The 16,699-nt window shown below is 41.8% G+C and overlaps 1 protein-coding gene across 1 annotated transcript in view; it reads left to right on the top strand.

Moving 5' to 3' along the window:
- Window positions 1–16,699, top strand: part of WWTR1 (WW domain containing transcription regulator 1) — a 119,114-nt gene that overhangs the window by 56,546 nt on the left and 45,869 nt on the right. The window contains exon 3 of the mRNA XM_037008260.2: window positions 14,178–14,314. Coding sequence (XP_036864155.1) covers window positions 14,178–14,314 — 137 coding nt within the window. The remainder of the gene's footprint in view (window positions 1–14,177; window positions 14,315–16,699) is intronic.

Genomic DNA, 16,699 nt, shown 5'->3' on the forward strand with positions numbered 1-16,699 from the left:
CAGGAGGGATGAGGAGGGATGGTAGCATGTGTTGAAGCAAAAGGGGGAAGAATCTATCTAGTGGGACCTTTTTTCTGAAGGAGCAAGCCTGCAAATGTTCCAAGACAGTCAGGCTGTCCACAGCTCTGGTTGGGCATGCCCTCTTCTTCCTTCCTAGTGGCATCGGTTATTCATGTCAACCTCTGCAGGTTCACAAGGCAGTATCATGTCATGGAAAAAGCTCTTGAGAACAGGATTGGACTCTTTGCAGTGCCACACAGAACCTCAGGGAATTTGTTGTCGTTTAACTACTCCCAACTCAGTTTCTGTATCTTAAAAATGAAGATTAATGAATCTGTTATGTGAGGATCAAACTAAGATAATCTTTGAAGGTATAAAATGCTATATAAATGTCAGTTGTTACTATTGGGCATTATTATTACCATCATTATTGTGAATGTGATGTATGACTAATATGAATTATTATTAACATGACTATCATTATTAATGATTTTTAATACTGTTTTGTTCATGCATTCCACATACATTTACTGAGTGTCTGCTGTATGTCAGGGCCATCGTGGGTGGCACCTGGCAGAGGGTCAGTCAACCAGTCTGCTGAATCAAACAGGAATGAACTGATAATATTGTCATTTGTTTTAGAGGATATTGTAGCATTTCCTAGTGTTCATGTCCTTCTGGAGACAAGTAAAAAACAAATCCTCCTGGATGAGTTTTTTGAGTACTGGATATAGTTTGCATATCCAGTAAGATATGCATAAGATTAAAATGATACAGATATTGAGAAGAAAAAAGATTTGCTGGTGGAAACCTATTAAATACATACATTCATCCATTACTCTTTATAGTCATTTATTCCGTGACTAAAGTTTTTGCATCTTCTCTATGTATCAGGTCTTCTACACTTAACCCACAATTGGAAATGCTGAGAAGTTGAAAGCTTATTAAGTCTCCTTCAGTTTCAACACCACTGAAAACAGTCTCATGAAAAGGAAAAATCTAAATGTATCCTGTAAAGAAAATTCCATTTCCTCTCACAATTATTATGATCTATATCCTACTTCATTCCTTGCAGAGAGTTCCTCTCCAAGTCAATGGGAATTGCATAAAGGGTCTGAAGGCAGGATGTGGCTGGGAATGGGATGAGAAGGATCTTTGTGGCTGGTCATCAAGACTAAATTTAAACTATTATTTGGAGTGTATATATAATTAACATGGGGATTAAAAATGAAAAATACAGTTGCAAGGGTAGGTTTCTTCCTTTAATAGAAAGAAAAAAGGAGGGACAAGAAAAAAACGCAGTTATATGAAACATGCATTCTTTTTCATAAGAAAAACCAAAAATAATTTAATAATTTCATCCTAATCTTACGAGATAGAGTAAATGCTCTCCCTTCTGGATTAGGCAGATGACAGCAATAACAGCTCCACAGCTGGGAGTCTCGGGAGCTGACAGGTGCCCTGCCTGACCTGTCGCGGGAGAGCTGCTCCTGTCTGTTGACGCTTGTTCACAGCTGCCCCTCTTGCTCAAACAGCTGCTAGAGGCAGCCACAAAATACTGCTAAATTACAGAATTTCCCTTGATCCTTGTTATCCCTTCCTTCTACTTGCCTCCCCCTCCCCCCTGCCCTTTTGTGCCCCTCCCTGGTTCAGAGCACCTTTAGGCTAAGCACTCCTGGAGTATCACCATGGTGCCTTTTCACCTCACAGTTAAGGGACCGACAAGATTTTCAATTCTTCATTCTAGCTGTGGAATTATTCTGAGGCTGTAATTAGCAGTTACAAGCTCAAATGTGGAATGCAACATTATTTTTAAACAGGAAGTGAATTCATTTTGGTGCGAGGAGGATAGCTTTTCTCATTTTCTCTTTTTTTCTGATTAAAAAATGATGCTTATTGTACAAAATAAAGTACAAAGAAATCCAAAGATATGAAAAAAGCCTACCCCATTCATATATATATATTAATCAAAATGGGATTATGTTCACTTAGCAACAATGTATTGCAAATATCTTTCCATTTTAACACTATAGATCTATGTCATTTATAGTGTCTATTCAGTCCTCCATTGTCTGACCAAACCATAATTTCTTTAACTGTTTAACACATTTAAGATTCAAACAAAATTGCAGTGGACATCCCTGTAAGTATGCATACATTTTGCATACTTGTACTGGTGTTTGGAATTACTTTTGTGATTAATAGGGACAGAAAATGAGATTGTTTTGTTTCTCGCTAACATTAAAGTAGTAATTAAGGTTAAGTAAAATAAGATAAGGGCTGGCTTGATGGCTCCACATGCACTTTTTTCTGCTTTGTCGTTTATATGGAGTGACCTCCATTCCTCATGATTTAATAAGGCTGATGTAGCTCTAGCCATCATGTCTACATTCCAAACTGGAGGAAAGAAGAGTGGGAAGCAGAAAGGCCTGTGTCCCTTCCATTTAAAGAGCTTCCCTGGAATCCCACATAGGACTTTTGTTTATTGTCTAGAACTTAGTTCTCTTGGCCACACCTAGCAAAAAGCGAGGGCAGGTAGGTACTCAGGAGCAGTCAGCCATCTCTGCTGTATCTGTCAAATTGTTTTCTTGGTATATGCTTTATGGAAATGGGAGTGGCTAGGTCAAAGTTTTGGAAAGGTTTTTGTTAAAACTATCCTCCAGAAACACGGTGCCAAGTTAAATCTAGTAATATGCAAGAGTGACCCTTAGTAAGGCTGTGGGTTCTTTTGTGAACATTTTATGGGTATTTTTAAAGCTATTTTCCTGAAGCTGTGTTTTTTTCCTTTGTTTAAATCACACATTTTACAGAGGGTGGTATGGGTTTTTTTTTTTTAACTATGTTTACAGTTTTTCTTCAAAATCTGTGTGTGAACAAGGAGAGCATATATTCTAAACATTAGAAAGATATTTGCCTGAGAATTTAAATGTTATTCACTCATATTTCCTCCACGTCTAAGAAAACTTATTTGAAGGGTGAATTAATTAAACTGAGGTGGCCATCCCCTAGTTTGGGAGATCTCCCTGCCAATTAAGTAAAAGGCACAGTGAAACAGCTGCTCCACCCAAGTCAGTGTTTAGACATAAGTGTCCTGATTTCTCTTGTGTGGCGATGTGGCCATCAGCAGCTCCAAGAATAAAAGAATCATTTGTTTGCAGTTCCTTCTTCTTGGGTAGGATCTATTTTCTCCTTCAGTGAAAGGATATTAAGGGTCACCAGTATTTGATGAATTTTTAAATTTTTATTGCTTTTGTCTAGATCTAAACAAATTTGGTGTCACTCCACTGCTTGATTGGGTTGGTTATCTCAGTCTTTATTTTATCTTGCATGTCATAGAATAAACTTCACTTCTCTTCAGAGTAAGAAAAGGGATCCCCGCTCCCCCACCCAGAGCCGGATTATATAAAAACAGGATTCTAGTGCTACTTTTCAGTCAGAACTAACTTTGAAAAAAAATATGGGAGCTGGTGAATCAATAGAGGGAGCACCTAGTACATTCTTTCAGGTCTCCTCTAAGTTTAAAATCATATCAAAATTCAGTTATATACAGATAAATAGGTGTTTATTTTATATTAGTATTAATACTAGCCACTTGAGTGAAGAACAGTGGGGTTTGGATGGGCAAGTAAGTAACACAAAATTGAAACAGATGCACATTTCTATTCTTTCTTTGTACAATAAAAAAGATTAAAGCAGTGGTATCTTTTTTACTAACATCCACCTGTGGCACAAAGCTAACTGTCTGGAGTTTAATAAACATGTTTTTATATATAAGACTATAGTACTTTTTAGGCTAAATTTCTTTTTCCATTAGGTGAGTCATAGAAGCTTCAAGTCTAATTACATTTCTCAATGTGATCTGCACCCCTACATTTTGGGGTGAACTCTCAAGGGTCAGCTGTTGTCACCTTGTAAATGATTAAAAAACAAAATGAGCCTAAAACTTCTTGAGTTTTTCTGTTGGGAAAAATGGAATGCCATCAGATACTCTTTTTCTTGTATTTCTACCTTACACTTTTCACTTCAGGCTGAAATACCTTTCTGCTTTGAGGCTGAAAGTCTTGTGCTGACAGGGGATTGCTTACTACCCCTCAATGTGCCTAACTCAACAGGACACTTATAGGAATTGCAGCTTTGGCTTTTTCTTATGATCTGAAAGTTGTTACTAGAATGTAAAAGAGGAGGTGGAGGGGTCACTGAGGCTAGTGGGTGTCTACTTCTTTGTGTTTTGAGAATATTTTGGGCCCTACATCAGTTACTACTTAGCCACTCTATGTGAAAGCAAGTGATCTGTTGTTTTTGCAGTGAATTGATGTCCACCAGTATTTTCCTCCATTTTCTTGAGTTCATTGTTCATAGGGTGTTTGCTGATTTTTTGCATTTGAATTCCTCAGATCCCTGTGAACAGATGACATAGATTTTAAAAGAGAATTAGTATTTATAGTGTCATGTGTGTCTAGCACTGTGCAGGTGCTTTACTTTTGCTATTTGATGAAATATTCAAAACAACCTCATGAAAGAGATGTTCTCATGCCCATTTTGCAGTGGAGGAAACTGAGGCTCAAACATGCTAAGTGGAGTTGCAGTGGTCTCTTAACTGGTCAGCAGCAGAGCAAAGTTCAAAACCACTGCACCACCAAAGGTGCCAAGAAATACATGTGAAGAGACATTGTGGGCTGGATTTAAAACACAAAACACAAGTAGTGTCGATTATCTTCAAGGTTCCAGCGTCCCTCTTCCCTCCCTGCCTCGGGAGTCTAACTCCATCTCTTTTAAGGCTTCAGTTTTTGTCTTTGAGTCTCCAAATCATTTTTGTGAAATGGGCCCCTGCCTCTGAAAAGCGCCTTCAGTCTTCTCCAGACTAGGATTGGGGTTCATGCCAGTCTTTTCTGTAATTCCAGTTGTGTGGCATCTTTCAAACATGTGCAGAAAGTGACTGTGATGATCAGGGCCCAGGATGGCTCATCTTCTTCCCAGAATTAAAAAGAAAGAGAGAGAGGGAAGGAAGGAAGGAAGGAAGGAAGGAAGGAAAGGAAGGAAGGAAGGAAGGAAGGAAGGAAGGAAGGAAGGAAGGAAGGAAGGAAGGAAGGAAGGAAGGAAGGAAGGAAGGAAGGAAGGAAGGAAGGAAGGAAGGAGGGAGGGAGGGAGGGAGGGAGGAAGGGAGGGAGGGAGGGAGGGAGGGAGGGAGGGAGGGAGGGAGGGAGGGAGGGAGGGAGGGAGGGAGGGAGGGAGGGAGGGAGGAAATAAATCACACACAAAACTAACAAAAAGGAATTGAATCTCTTCACATGAATAAAGGAGAGGCTGGGTTAACCCAAAAGAACTTTTGGTTTTAAGAAGGTTTTGCCTTCTTTTTTGGGGCAAGTGTTTAATTCATTTGGCCCCATTAGAAAGAGGAGAAAGGAGTGTAGCCACAGTCTTAGCTTTGAGATATTTTACGTTGGGAGCAGCTTAGAAACAGGCAAGTAGCGTGTCAATGTGCCTTTTAAGAACAACTGGAAAAACAGCATGTTGAAACATGTGTTGGGCACAGAGAGCCTGGAAAAACAATTTTCAAAGTATTTTAGCATTTAGAGTAGCGTGGTAGCTCAAAAACAAACCTTTTTTTAAAAACTGATTGTGGGATTAAAGCTGCTTCCCAGATGTCAGACGCAGTTGATATCGGGCAGTGTATCTAACATGCATCTATCAAGAGAGAATGTCAGACTCTAGACCATTTATAATAATAACATAGGGTCTGCCCCCTGTTAATCTCCACACCACTCATTATTTCACTGCCACTACCTCCCCACCAATTTGGTTGCCAGCTCCTAGGGCCCACATTAGATCATCTTTTGTTAGATCCACCCTGGAGCAGAAGACACCATAGGCGCTCAGGACCACATGCCTATTTAAGTGGCATGAATTCAACACTACACGCTTAGAAAATCCCAATGTAAGTATCTGAGACAGTATCACTTCATCTGGAACTCGGCCATAGAAACAGTACCATGTCCTAATCCTGGCAGGAATGGGCAGCATTGGATTTACTAAATGACAGTATAATATACACAAAGCCTAGTAGACTGTACACGATGGGCCATTTAAAGGATTTTCGGTGGTAATTTTCACCACACTCCACATTTGCCAAAACTGATTTTGGAACTGAATCCCCAGAGAAGACACAGCCCCACTATAAATACTTGTTGAATGAATAAATAAAGGGATGAATGCACTCTGCCTCCTATTGATAGTTCTGGAATTCACCATTCAAAAAGAGTTTTATCTTTACTCCACTTCTTATTCCCATCTCATGTTCTTTGTTTGTGAAAAACGGGAAAGTGGGGAAAAAAGTACATGATTTATACTTGATATCTGGAAATAATAAAACAGTGAAATGAACTTCATTGTCATTCGGTTTCAATACAAGAAACAATATGATTTGCAAATCTTTTAATAGCATTATTGATCCTGGCATGAGGAGAGGAAAAATACCTAAATGTTGATAATAGAATTGCAATACAGTCAAAGTTCTTTAATAGGGCTCTTGACCTTGGGTAAACAAGCAGACAAAAACCTAGTCCTTTTCTTTTCTTGCTTTTTTAGGGGATAGGAAAAATGAGATGAATCAGGAGTTGGGCTCTGTTTGCAGAGGCAAAGTCAGGTTTGCCCATGTTGGGTGACCTTGGAACCTTGGAGTGGATGACGGGGTCCCCCAAACACAATGGCTTTCCCTCTGAAGCGGGATTGGTGAGTCACACCTCCAGGCTGTGTTGATGAGTCACTAACTTCCCAAAGTGGTTTCTCCAGAAGCAGCACGTTCATAGTGTCCCCTTCTTTCAATAAAATGTTGGCAAAATAAACCTCTGCAGGAACTGTGGGTATTACAGTCTCAGCAAGCTCACACTGCTCTTCGGGGCTACCAACAGCTCTGCTTGACTCAGCTTCTGCCCTGACCGAGTGGGTTCAGGAAGGAGTCTGCAGAAAAGTCAGTGGTGCTACGTGGAAAGGCCTAGAGTAGACAGACGACCACAGCTGGCGCAGTGGAAGTGCTAGTAGACCTTTCCCACTGCTGTGGCTCCTACTGCTGCTAATTTAAACTAGTGGAGGCTTCTGGGCACGGCTGTGATGGAAGTCGAGGATTAGAGCCTGGTAGTTAAAAATACAATCCCTGCCATTCATTCAGAATTCCAGAGAACTCTGAAATGTTTTTGAATTGGCAAGTGAATAGTAGAGACTGGAAGCATGCACCAAAATCATGCTTCTCGGCTTGTATCATCTTTTATTAGAGGATCTTAAAAAATCCCCCACTTATATATGAGTTATTCCTGTGTCATAGACTGCAGTGATGTTTGATAAGCTGCCTAAGTGAAAATCTGACCGGAACCTTTTAACTATAAATTCTTTGTGGTTTCAAAGAAGGATGAGCTTTCTCATCCAACACACTTCTGTCCTGGAAACAATTACCTTTATTGTGTGGCCTGGCTTAGTTTTTCGCTTTGGGTTTGCTCTCTGAATGATATGAATGTTTTGCTGATGGACATGTCAGCCACATACATCTGCAGCCTGACAATTTGCAATACAAAGTTCTTTACCTCTTTGTATCTTTTATGATCACGTACTGGACTAGCAAGAGATGGTCCCAATAGGATTTGAACAGAACAGAAGAATTGTAACGGACCAGTGTTATGAAAACTGCTTTGGGACAGAGTCATCAGGTGGGGTGATAAGAGGAAGCATGAAAACTTGGTGGGGGGAAGACTGATGGCTTTAGCAATAAAATATATAAAACGTGATCTATGTATATATTCAGCCATGTGAAGAACCAGCACTTTATTTCTGATTGTCAATGTATTGAAGTTCAAAAGCCAAATCCCCATGTCCAACTAGACTGATAGGGTTAGGCAGAGGGGGACAGTTTACTGGGTGGCTACTAATCAGGTTGAGTCGCCAGTTTAGACGTGGGTCATGAGCTCCCAGGCAATGGCAACTCCACTGCTGTGGAACTCCCGCTGTGATCAGCTCCCACTATGCTTGTTTTAGGTGACTGCAGAGGAACTATCCAGAGAAACAGGGCACGTCTGAGCCTGGGAGAGTTAGTAAGTGTATGCCAGCTGTCTTTGTTCCTGTTGTTGAGACCCACCTCTGATGTCGGTTGGAAGAGCTAAGTCCACTGGCAAGAAAACAAAACAAAATGAAAGGCGCCACTCAAAGAAATGCAAGATATGAGTTAGATATGCTGTGTCATTTCCTAGGTCTTGAAATTTAAATAAAAACATACTGCCAGCATGTTCAATTGAAACACAGGCAGCATTTATCCCTGAAAAACAACAAAAAAAGTGAACCAGCTTTTGCATATTTGTGTCTTAACTCTAACTGGGGAAAATTTCAAAACTTTAAAGTGAGTCTTGGGCAAGTCTTCTTGCCATCTGGTACAGGATTAAACACGGGCATAGCATTTGTTGTCTGCCAACGCGGGTCAAATTCACTTGGCAAGGCCTGTCTGGGAAATTATCAACCTCATGCAAATCCATTTCAATTTCCATTTTTAACACTTACGGGTTTAATTGAGCTGGTTCACAGCAAACAAGTTGCAAATCTGTTCCATTTAGAGGTTTTAAAGCAAATCATCTTCAGTGTTCATACATTTGTTATAACATCAAGTGGGTGGTGCATTGGTTTTTTAAATGAACAAGTTGTAATACCTGATTTTTAAAAATAAGACAGTTTACTTAGGCCCAAAATTGAGCTTGTGAATATTATGTCACAATGTGAAAATTATGGGGATATTGTAGGACTGTTGCTTTTTGAATGCCTACTCTGTGCAGAACATTTTACTGTGCCCATGGGGTCATTTCTATCATCAAAAGAGCTTATGTTCCACTGGAAGAGAAATACTAGCACCTTCCAAAAAAGAGAGTGAAGGGGCAGGTTAGAAGAAACGGGTTGGCAGGCAGGTGAGGCCAAGTAGCACTGAACGGGAATTGAGTTTTGAATGGGGCAGCCTAGGTTTTATGACCCCAGGTGGCCTTTAAATTCCCATCTCGTTCCTGTGGTTCTCTTCAACTGCATAGTTAGGCTCTGATGGAAAAGAAGGGGTAGGATGGGGACTGCTTCTGAGTCCTGCCCTAACAGCTCTATGAATGCAGGGAGCCCTGAGTAATGTCTGACACTGACGTGAAACTTCAATATATTAAAACAAGTGAGGGCAGAGAGGATGGGGAGCGAAAAGGGAAAACATTTTTATTTGAAGATGAAATCTTTCCCCACAGAAATGGGCAAGCAGGTTATGTTGCTAAGACCTTTTCTCAATTCTTTCAAAATTAAGCATTCATAGTCATTCCTATTTTTATATCTCTGTACGCTTCCAGCAATACAAAGTGTATTACATAGGCCTTCTCTATTTCAGGAGGTCTTTGTGTGGCTTCCTTCCATAAAGTTAGTATAATAGGTCATGAACTGGAGGGTAAATTCATCCAAAAACACCAGGCCTTTTCCTGGGCTATAAGAAGCCGGTAGATCCTATTTTTACAGATAAGATTTTATCTTGGCCTTTAATGGTTCTGTTGCTAGTCAGGGTTTTATCTTTACAAAATGCTTCTCATTTTTATACCTACCAGTCCATCATGCACAATAGGTGTACAGTCCATGCTTGTTTAATAAACTTGAACCAAATGTTGCCAGCCTTGGGCTTGAGGCTGGATCTGCCTTCCAGGTATTCACTGCTGAGGAAGTGGGCTTGAACTAGCCATGAAATCTGTAGGTGACGTCAGTGGTCAGAAGTTTCCAGAGCAGACCTGTTTTACCCTCACAACAAAGAACTGGAGTGTTAGCTTTTTTTCACACCTGTTGCATGGATCTGAGGGCTGATGACTTGCCCAGTTAGGCCTCACAGGTCAGAGGCAGGTGTAGGTGACACCAAGGTTGCAGTCTTGCCAGACCCACAGTATCTCAGCAGTAGGCTGTCGCCTGGAAAACGGCTATGTGAGTAGTACTTTTATCTCACGCAGTGGTGACCTAGGACGTGGGGGTCACTTGGATTCCAGCTGCCCTTGGGACTTGAGTGTGGAGGTGGGAGAGAGAATGGATTGTCAGGTAGAGAGGGTGGGGGAGGGAATGGAGGGTGGGAGGAAAACCGGAAAGATGGAAGGAAGGGAAGCCTGGAGGCCGGGGCGCTCATCAAGGTGAAAGGTCATTCAGGAGGCTGGACAGGCGGAAATAGGAACCAAGTGAACAATGCCCTGGAGGCTGCTGGGAGGGGCCAGGCTGAGAGGGAGGTAGACTAGGAGGGTGGTTTGCTGCCTATCCCCCTTGCCCCTCCTCCCCCGACTGATTTCAATTATATTTTAACCCCAAGCATAGAATTTCTCTAACAAATAAAATGGCTTTCTGAATTTGTGTCTTTCTTGAAGAATATATTCATCCAAGAAGAAAAAAATGACTTCACACAACACGGTGTTCCTTAAACTACCACTTCCAGCCAAACATCTTCCCAGAGAAGTGCTGACCTTTCTTGCCCCCAGGTGACTGCAGGCCCTGGAACATGAAGCCTGCTTCTGCATTGGGCTAGTCGGAGGTGGTTGGAGGTGAACAGTTGGCTTGTTCTCTCTGCAGTTGTGGCAGTCTGGGAAGTAGAGTCCAAGGGCCCCTAAGGAAGAGGAAAGGATGCCCCTGTTATCTCCTTTATAGGGTCTCCCCTGCCCTTCCTGTGAAACCCTTGCAGGATTTCTTTTTTAAAGTAATTAGTGTCAAGAAAAGTTTTCTTTTCTCTTAGTAACTGGTATACTTTTTTTCTTTATGAACAACACAAGGCCAGGTAGTTATCCCATTTCCCTTCTTCGGTCCCAAGAGATATGAGCCAAAATGCAGTTGATCTAAAGTAACCTTTTCGGACCCTGTGACTTTAGGATCCATGCACCATTTTCCTTTTTTTCTTTCTATACCTTTGTGAGTATTTTTGTTTTTACTGGTTCTGAAAACAATACATAATCACTGTTAAAAACCTGAAAAGTATGAATTTAGATCGAAAAAAAAAAAACACCCCACCAGTGGGCCTCTTACTTGCACATCTCACCATAAATAGCTTGGTATGTTTTTTTCATTTTTGTTGTACTTCCAAATATGAAAACTGTACAGAATATGTACTCACAGAATACACATATATAGGCAGATTGAGTATATATGTAAGTTTTCAAAAGAAATTAGACTCTTAAAAACAGCAGAGATATTTTGTTGAACTAGACTCAGCAAGGGAGTGAAATCAGGAAGGAGGTGGGAGTAGTAGGGAAGCGGGGATTAATCTGGCTAAACTGTGGGTCCTGGCAAACAGTAAGGTTACACTGAGAAATACGAGAAAGGAAATGAGTCAGTAACTCTGAGAAGGGGAGCAGAGATGAGACAGCAGTATGAAAGAGCGAATGGTTTATCCTGTTTGGGAATGGGGTCGGGGTGTGGGGGGCGTTAAATGATGTGGACAGTAAGGGAGTTTAGTTTTTAAATCAAATCATCAGTGGTGTGTGTATTAAGTTATTGTGAGCAATGTCCTTGATTTGGCATTCAGACTCGGAGTTACCATAGACATCGTATAAGCCGAGCCTTAGAGCAAAGCTGATGTGGGGAGGACTAGTCTGCAGGGAGGCTGGGACTTTAAGTGGCTTTCTTCTCAGAGTTGTTGCAGAGCAGTGAGAACTGCTCACTTAAGAAAGGCTCTCTCTTGTACTTTAGTCTTTGGGGAATACAGTGAGTGACACTTCTAATTAACACATCTGCTGGGAACAAAACTCTTTTAAAAGTGTTGGCTGGGTGTGGAGTTTGAAGGGTGGGCTGTGGAGGCTCCCACGGTACTGGGGGAGTTCTGGGACTTGAAGATACAGCTGAGTTGTACATCTTTGGGGTCAGATCTAACGAGATGAGGGCCGTGGTGTTGGCCCAGAAAGCCTGCATCCACCCTGTCCCAGTGGATGGAGGCTGCCAGCCTTGGTGGTGGTCCTTAGGCAAGCTGGGCTGTTTTACCCCTTAGGGATTCCAGATTAGGGAGCCACAGCCCACTCATTCAGAACGGGAGGAGAGAGTGAGGGTCTGTCATTTGAGAATGCATCGTTCTGGCTCTTGTATTGTTCCACTTTTGACTGGCAGCTGAATGTCAGACCGGAGCACTGTCCTTACACGGCTTCCACCATGTGTCATGTGTCACTCCCATCTCACCAGAGCTTTGCTGATGCTGGTTCCAGTGTGGCAACAGGATATGGTGTCAGAGGGGGTAAGAAAGGCTCACGAAGGATTCTTACCCTTTTAGTACCATAGTGGAGGGTACTTATGTCAGACATGCCTGCCTTGGAAAACATGTTGTAATAGTATGGATCCTGAAGGAATAGTTAGTCAAAGGGTTTCTTAGGTCTAATTACTTTGCTCAAGGGAGTTTACTTAACTCTGATGTCCTCATCAACTGGCTCCTCCCTCGGAAGGCCAGTGACAACCCCCCTCCCACCCCCAGGCTGGCTATGAGTTTCCACATGACTGAAAGCTGGCAAAAGGGTTTTATGAAAGCTTTGAAGAGAATTAACAGTTGTTAAACTGAAGGTGTAACCAAGACCATTGTTTCTTTCTTTTTCTTTTCTATGCTGAGGTAAATGATTCTTAGTCCTTTGGTTCAGTCCTTCCCCCTCTGTTTACATTTTTCTTAACGAGGTAGTCTTGGTTATTTTATTTTAATTCCTCCTGGTTCAGTTAAACTTAATTTTGCCTCCTTTACTGAGGCTGACTTTTTTTTTTTATCACACTCAATTAAAGGCCTTCTTGGGAAAACATCCAAGTTTTCATTCAGGGTAATGGATGGGCTTCTTGTGGCAATAACTTCCAGTCTGGAATGAAGAAATCTGAAGAAGTTTAGCAGTGGCATCATTAAATGCAAGAGAACAAGCAATAGAGGCAACTATAACTCTGGTGTAAGGGATTGCACTGATTTATGATTAAACCTAATGATACTCACAGTGATTTCCTAGGCCAAAGATTCAAAAGAGGCCATTGTCACTCAGGATTAAGGTGTGTTAACAGAAAGAGCAATCACACTCCCTTTCACAGGGATCTGAGACTGGTCAGATGGGTTTGGGAGAAGAAAGCATACTTGCAAGGCTGAGAACGAAGGGCTGACCTTCAGTTTCTGCTGTCAAAGCTTGTTGCCTTTGATAAATTTGGGAAGGTCTCTGACACAGCTGGTAAAACAAAGTGTGACACCAGATGAATATGCTCATCTTTATAAGAAAAATATAAACTCAAAAAAAGATAGAATTTATGGAGTAGGATGGAATATGTAAGACACCAGGAATGACGCGGGATGGGGTTTGGGAGAAGGTAGGCAAAGCTGGAGGTCTCCTCGGTCTTTCTAAGGACTTACTGGAAACCGGGCAAAAGCTTATGCTGTTCTAGCTTCTCTGAGATTAAGTCACAATAACAAATACTGGAAGTTGTATATGACCAAATGTCAATTGTGTCTTTTCCCTCAGAAACCTTCATGCCTGAGCATCTGGGTTTCTCCATAATCTGGCACTTCCTATACGTATTTCCTGCTGCTCTGTCCTCTAGCTACACAGTTGTTACCTTGTGGGGTGGAATGTAAGCTCCTTGAGGGTTTTCTGTATTACCTATATGGACCTCACAGCGCATTGCCCTTAAGAAGAGCTCAGCAATGTCATGTTTACAAGGTTGGTTTCGAGGTCCCTGTCTTTGGCTGAGGACCGGCGGAGGTTCTGTCAGTTATCTGAGCTGAAGCTTGTGGGAGGGCTGGCAGGCCAGGAGAGCAGGGTCTCGCACTGGGGGAGTAGTTCACACCGTGCATTGAAGTGACTGGTGGGGAAGCAGGCTCCTTAGGTTAGGGGAAGGTAGCTGGGGCTTGTCTGACCTGACCCTGGTGAGGCAGAAAACCCCTCAGAGGGTTTTGGACATAGGGACAATTGGGACAGCTAAATCACGGGTTTGTGCTCAGAGAGTCCTGCAAATCCCCAGAGTGGCCCATCTTGGATGGGGAGGGATAAGTGGGCAAGCCTGAGCTTGAATGAAAACAAACACAGTGTATTCACCACGTGTGAGCAGATCCTCAGGGACCAAGAGCCAGCATTGTTTAATTGTCGTGCTGTTATGCGTGATGATGATAATGATAATGATGCTGACAATTAAAAAGATAATTGTTTTCCTTCTTTTAGTCACATAGAAAAAATCACCACATGGCAAGACCCTAGGAAGGCGATGAATCAGCCCCTGAATCACATGAACCTCCACCCCGCTGCCACTTCCACACCAGCGCCCCAGAGGTCCATGGCCCTGTCTCAGCCAAATCTCGGTAAGCCCAAAGCTTTGACCTGGAGCTGAATAACCAAGTGCCCAAGCAGGAAGCTCAGAAGCCACCCTGTTTGCCTCAGTGTGCCCTTGTGCGTGCAGATGGCGTGGGCTCTTCCACCTTGACTGCATTAACCTTCCGCCGCCTTTGCCTTCCTTCTTGGCCTCTGCTGTGCGGTTCCCCGTACTGCCCTGGGTTCACGCCACAGCTCCCACGTTCCCTCTGGTTACTGTTATTAGAGTGCTTTGAAAAGTCACTTAGGCCTCCTGTGTTTATCCAGACGAAGGCAAGTTAGGTATGTACCCCCTTTCTGTGAATGTGTTGAATCAAGACTGCCAAAGGTACAATTCTTGCCCAACCCCAACACCCCCCCACCCCCGCTTTTTTCCTGTGTAATGTGTGACTGACACCAAGCTAGGTGCTTCATGCCTTATCTCATTAAACCTCACAACAACCTTACAAGTGAGAGATCCCCATTTTATAGGTGAGGAGACTTGCCCAAAGTCCCACAGCTTGTGGATGTCAGAGCTGGGGTTTGAACTGCAGTTGGTCTGCGTCAGAATGCATTCAGCCCTTACCTGAAGTGCAGGTGGTCTCTCGCCATGCCTGCCTGGGTTCCTATGGCTCACCTTCCACTGACTCTGAAATGTCTAAGTGCAGTTTTAGACTTGAGAAAAGATTATTTTCTGTTAATAGCCTTTACTTGACAAAAACTACAGATAGTCAGATGTGAATTAAATAAACTACAGTAACAGAACCAGTCAGCTTTTGTTGTAGTTATTTCCACAATCCCTAAAGGCTAAAAATAAGAGGGCCACTTTAAAAATGTTATTATGAAAGATGGTGCCATTTCCAGATAACATTCTCATTTAAGATCAGATATCCATATACTGCTTCATATACAGAACAGTTAATTTTAGAGAGTGAAAAGAATCTCCTGGTGGATTTTCAGGAATGAGCAGGATAAAAATGGAAGCATTATGCCTAGACACCCTTCCCTCACACTGTGGCTTAGCCAGCGAGTATGAACTCACATAACGGTGCTTCAGCTTCAAGTAAATATGCCATCTGTTATTCCAGGAAGTCTGGACCTAACGTTTTTAAGCTTGCAGATATAAAATATATCCAAAAAGCGAATGACTTGGAATAACGTCTGTTGTGTTCCGTATCTAAAGGGCAGATCAAGGACAATAGTACCAATGCTTCTACCAGCAGCGGTGAACCAAAACTTCCCATGGCTCATTTGTCCCAAATGTATAAGACCTTAAGTGGAAAGCAGACTTGAGTGCAGTGAAGCAACCACAAATCAGGTAGCATTAGACTAGTTCTTTAACTATTTCACTTTCATTAAAAATTCTAAAAACTGATAATTAAAGTATGAACTTTATCATCGATTATAATTACAAAAGATCTTTCATGGACCTGATTAAAAAATTCAAACACTTTTTCAAAGGGGTATTCGGAAAGGAAGTCTTCTCCCGTCCCCATTCCTTAGTCTCTATTTGTTGCCTGGAGTGGACTCAAGTTCCCAGTTGTGTGTGTTTGCTTTGTACAAATGCTAACATGGTACACCCGTTCTGCACCTTGCTTTTCCCATTTCTGTGTTCATACACATAGAGCTACCTCACTCTTTTAAAAAATTGCCTAATAGTCTAATATACTGATACCCTTTAATTAGCCCCCATTTGATTGATAGACTGTTACTAATGTGTTGCTCGCACACATAATACTGGAGTGAGTACCTCGTCTGTGGTCTTTATGTACTGAATTAAAGAAATTCTGCAAGTAGGAAGTGGACTAATTAGATTAAAAGGAACATGAATGCTTGAATTGATGTGGAAGGCATGTATGTATGAGTCTGTTTCAGCACATGCACACAGCCCAATCGCTGCTGAAGTATATCTAAGGAAATTGTAATCTGACTGTCTGAAACAAGTTTACCTGTGATGGAATGAAATACCTTGCTTTCCAGATTTCTAATAAATTAGGGAAGTAAATTTCTCAAGACATGCATTCTGTTTTTTCCCCAACAATATTTGAATACTTGCCCATTACAAAGTATGTTGCTAGCCTATAGAGAATCACAGATGTGTCCCAAGGATGGAAATATAACAGGGGGTGCAAGTAAGCTACAAAAACAAGAGTTTAGAGAGTCACAACATATCCTAATAATAAATGATTTACTAAGAATATTTTATTCTAAGGTATAGCTCTGCCTATAGTTTATACTTTTTATTATCAATCTTTAAAAATATGAAGAGCTGATCCTTCTCCTCTTAACTACTTCTTATATCTAGATTTTTGGTCTTTTTAGTGGAATATAGCTGGCAAATAAGTGCCAGCTATATGTCCCCCTCACTGGGAGGAATTTATGTACATGTGACAATT

Source organism: Manis javanica, chromosome 3 (genome assembly GCF_040802235.1).
Source record: "Manis javanica isolate MJ-LG chromosome 3, MJ_LKY, whole genome shotgun sequence".
NCBI lineage: Eukaryota > Metazoa > Chordata > Mammalia > Pholidota > Manidae > Manis > Manis javanica.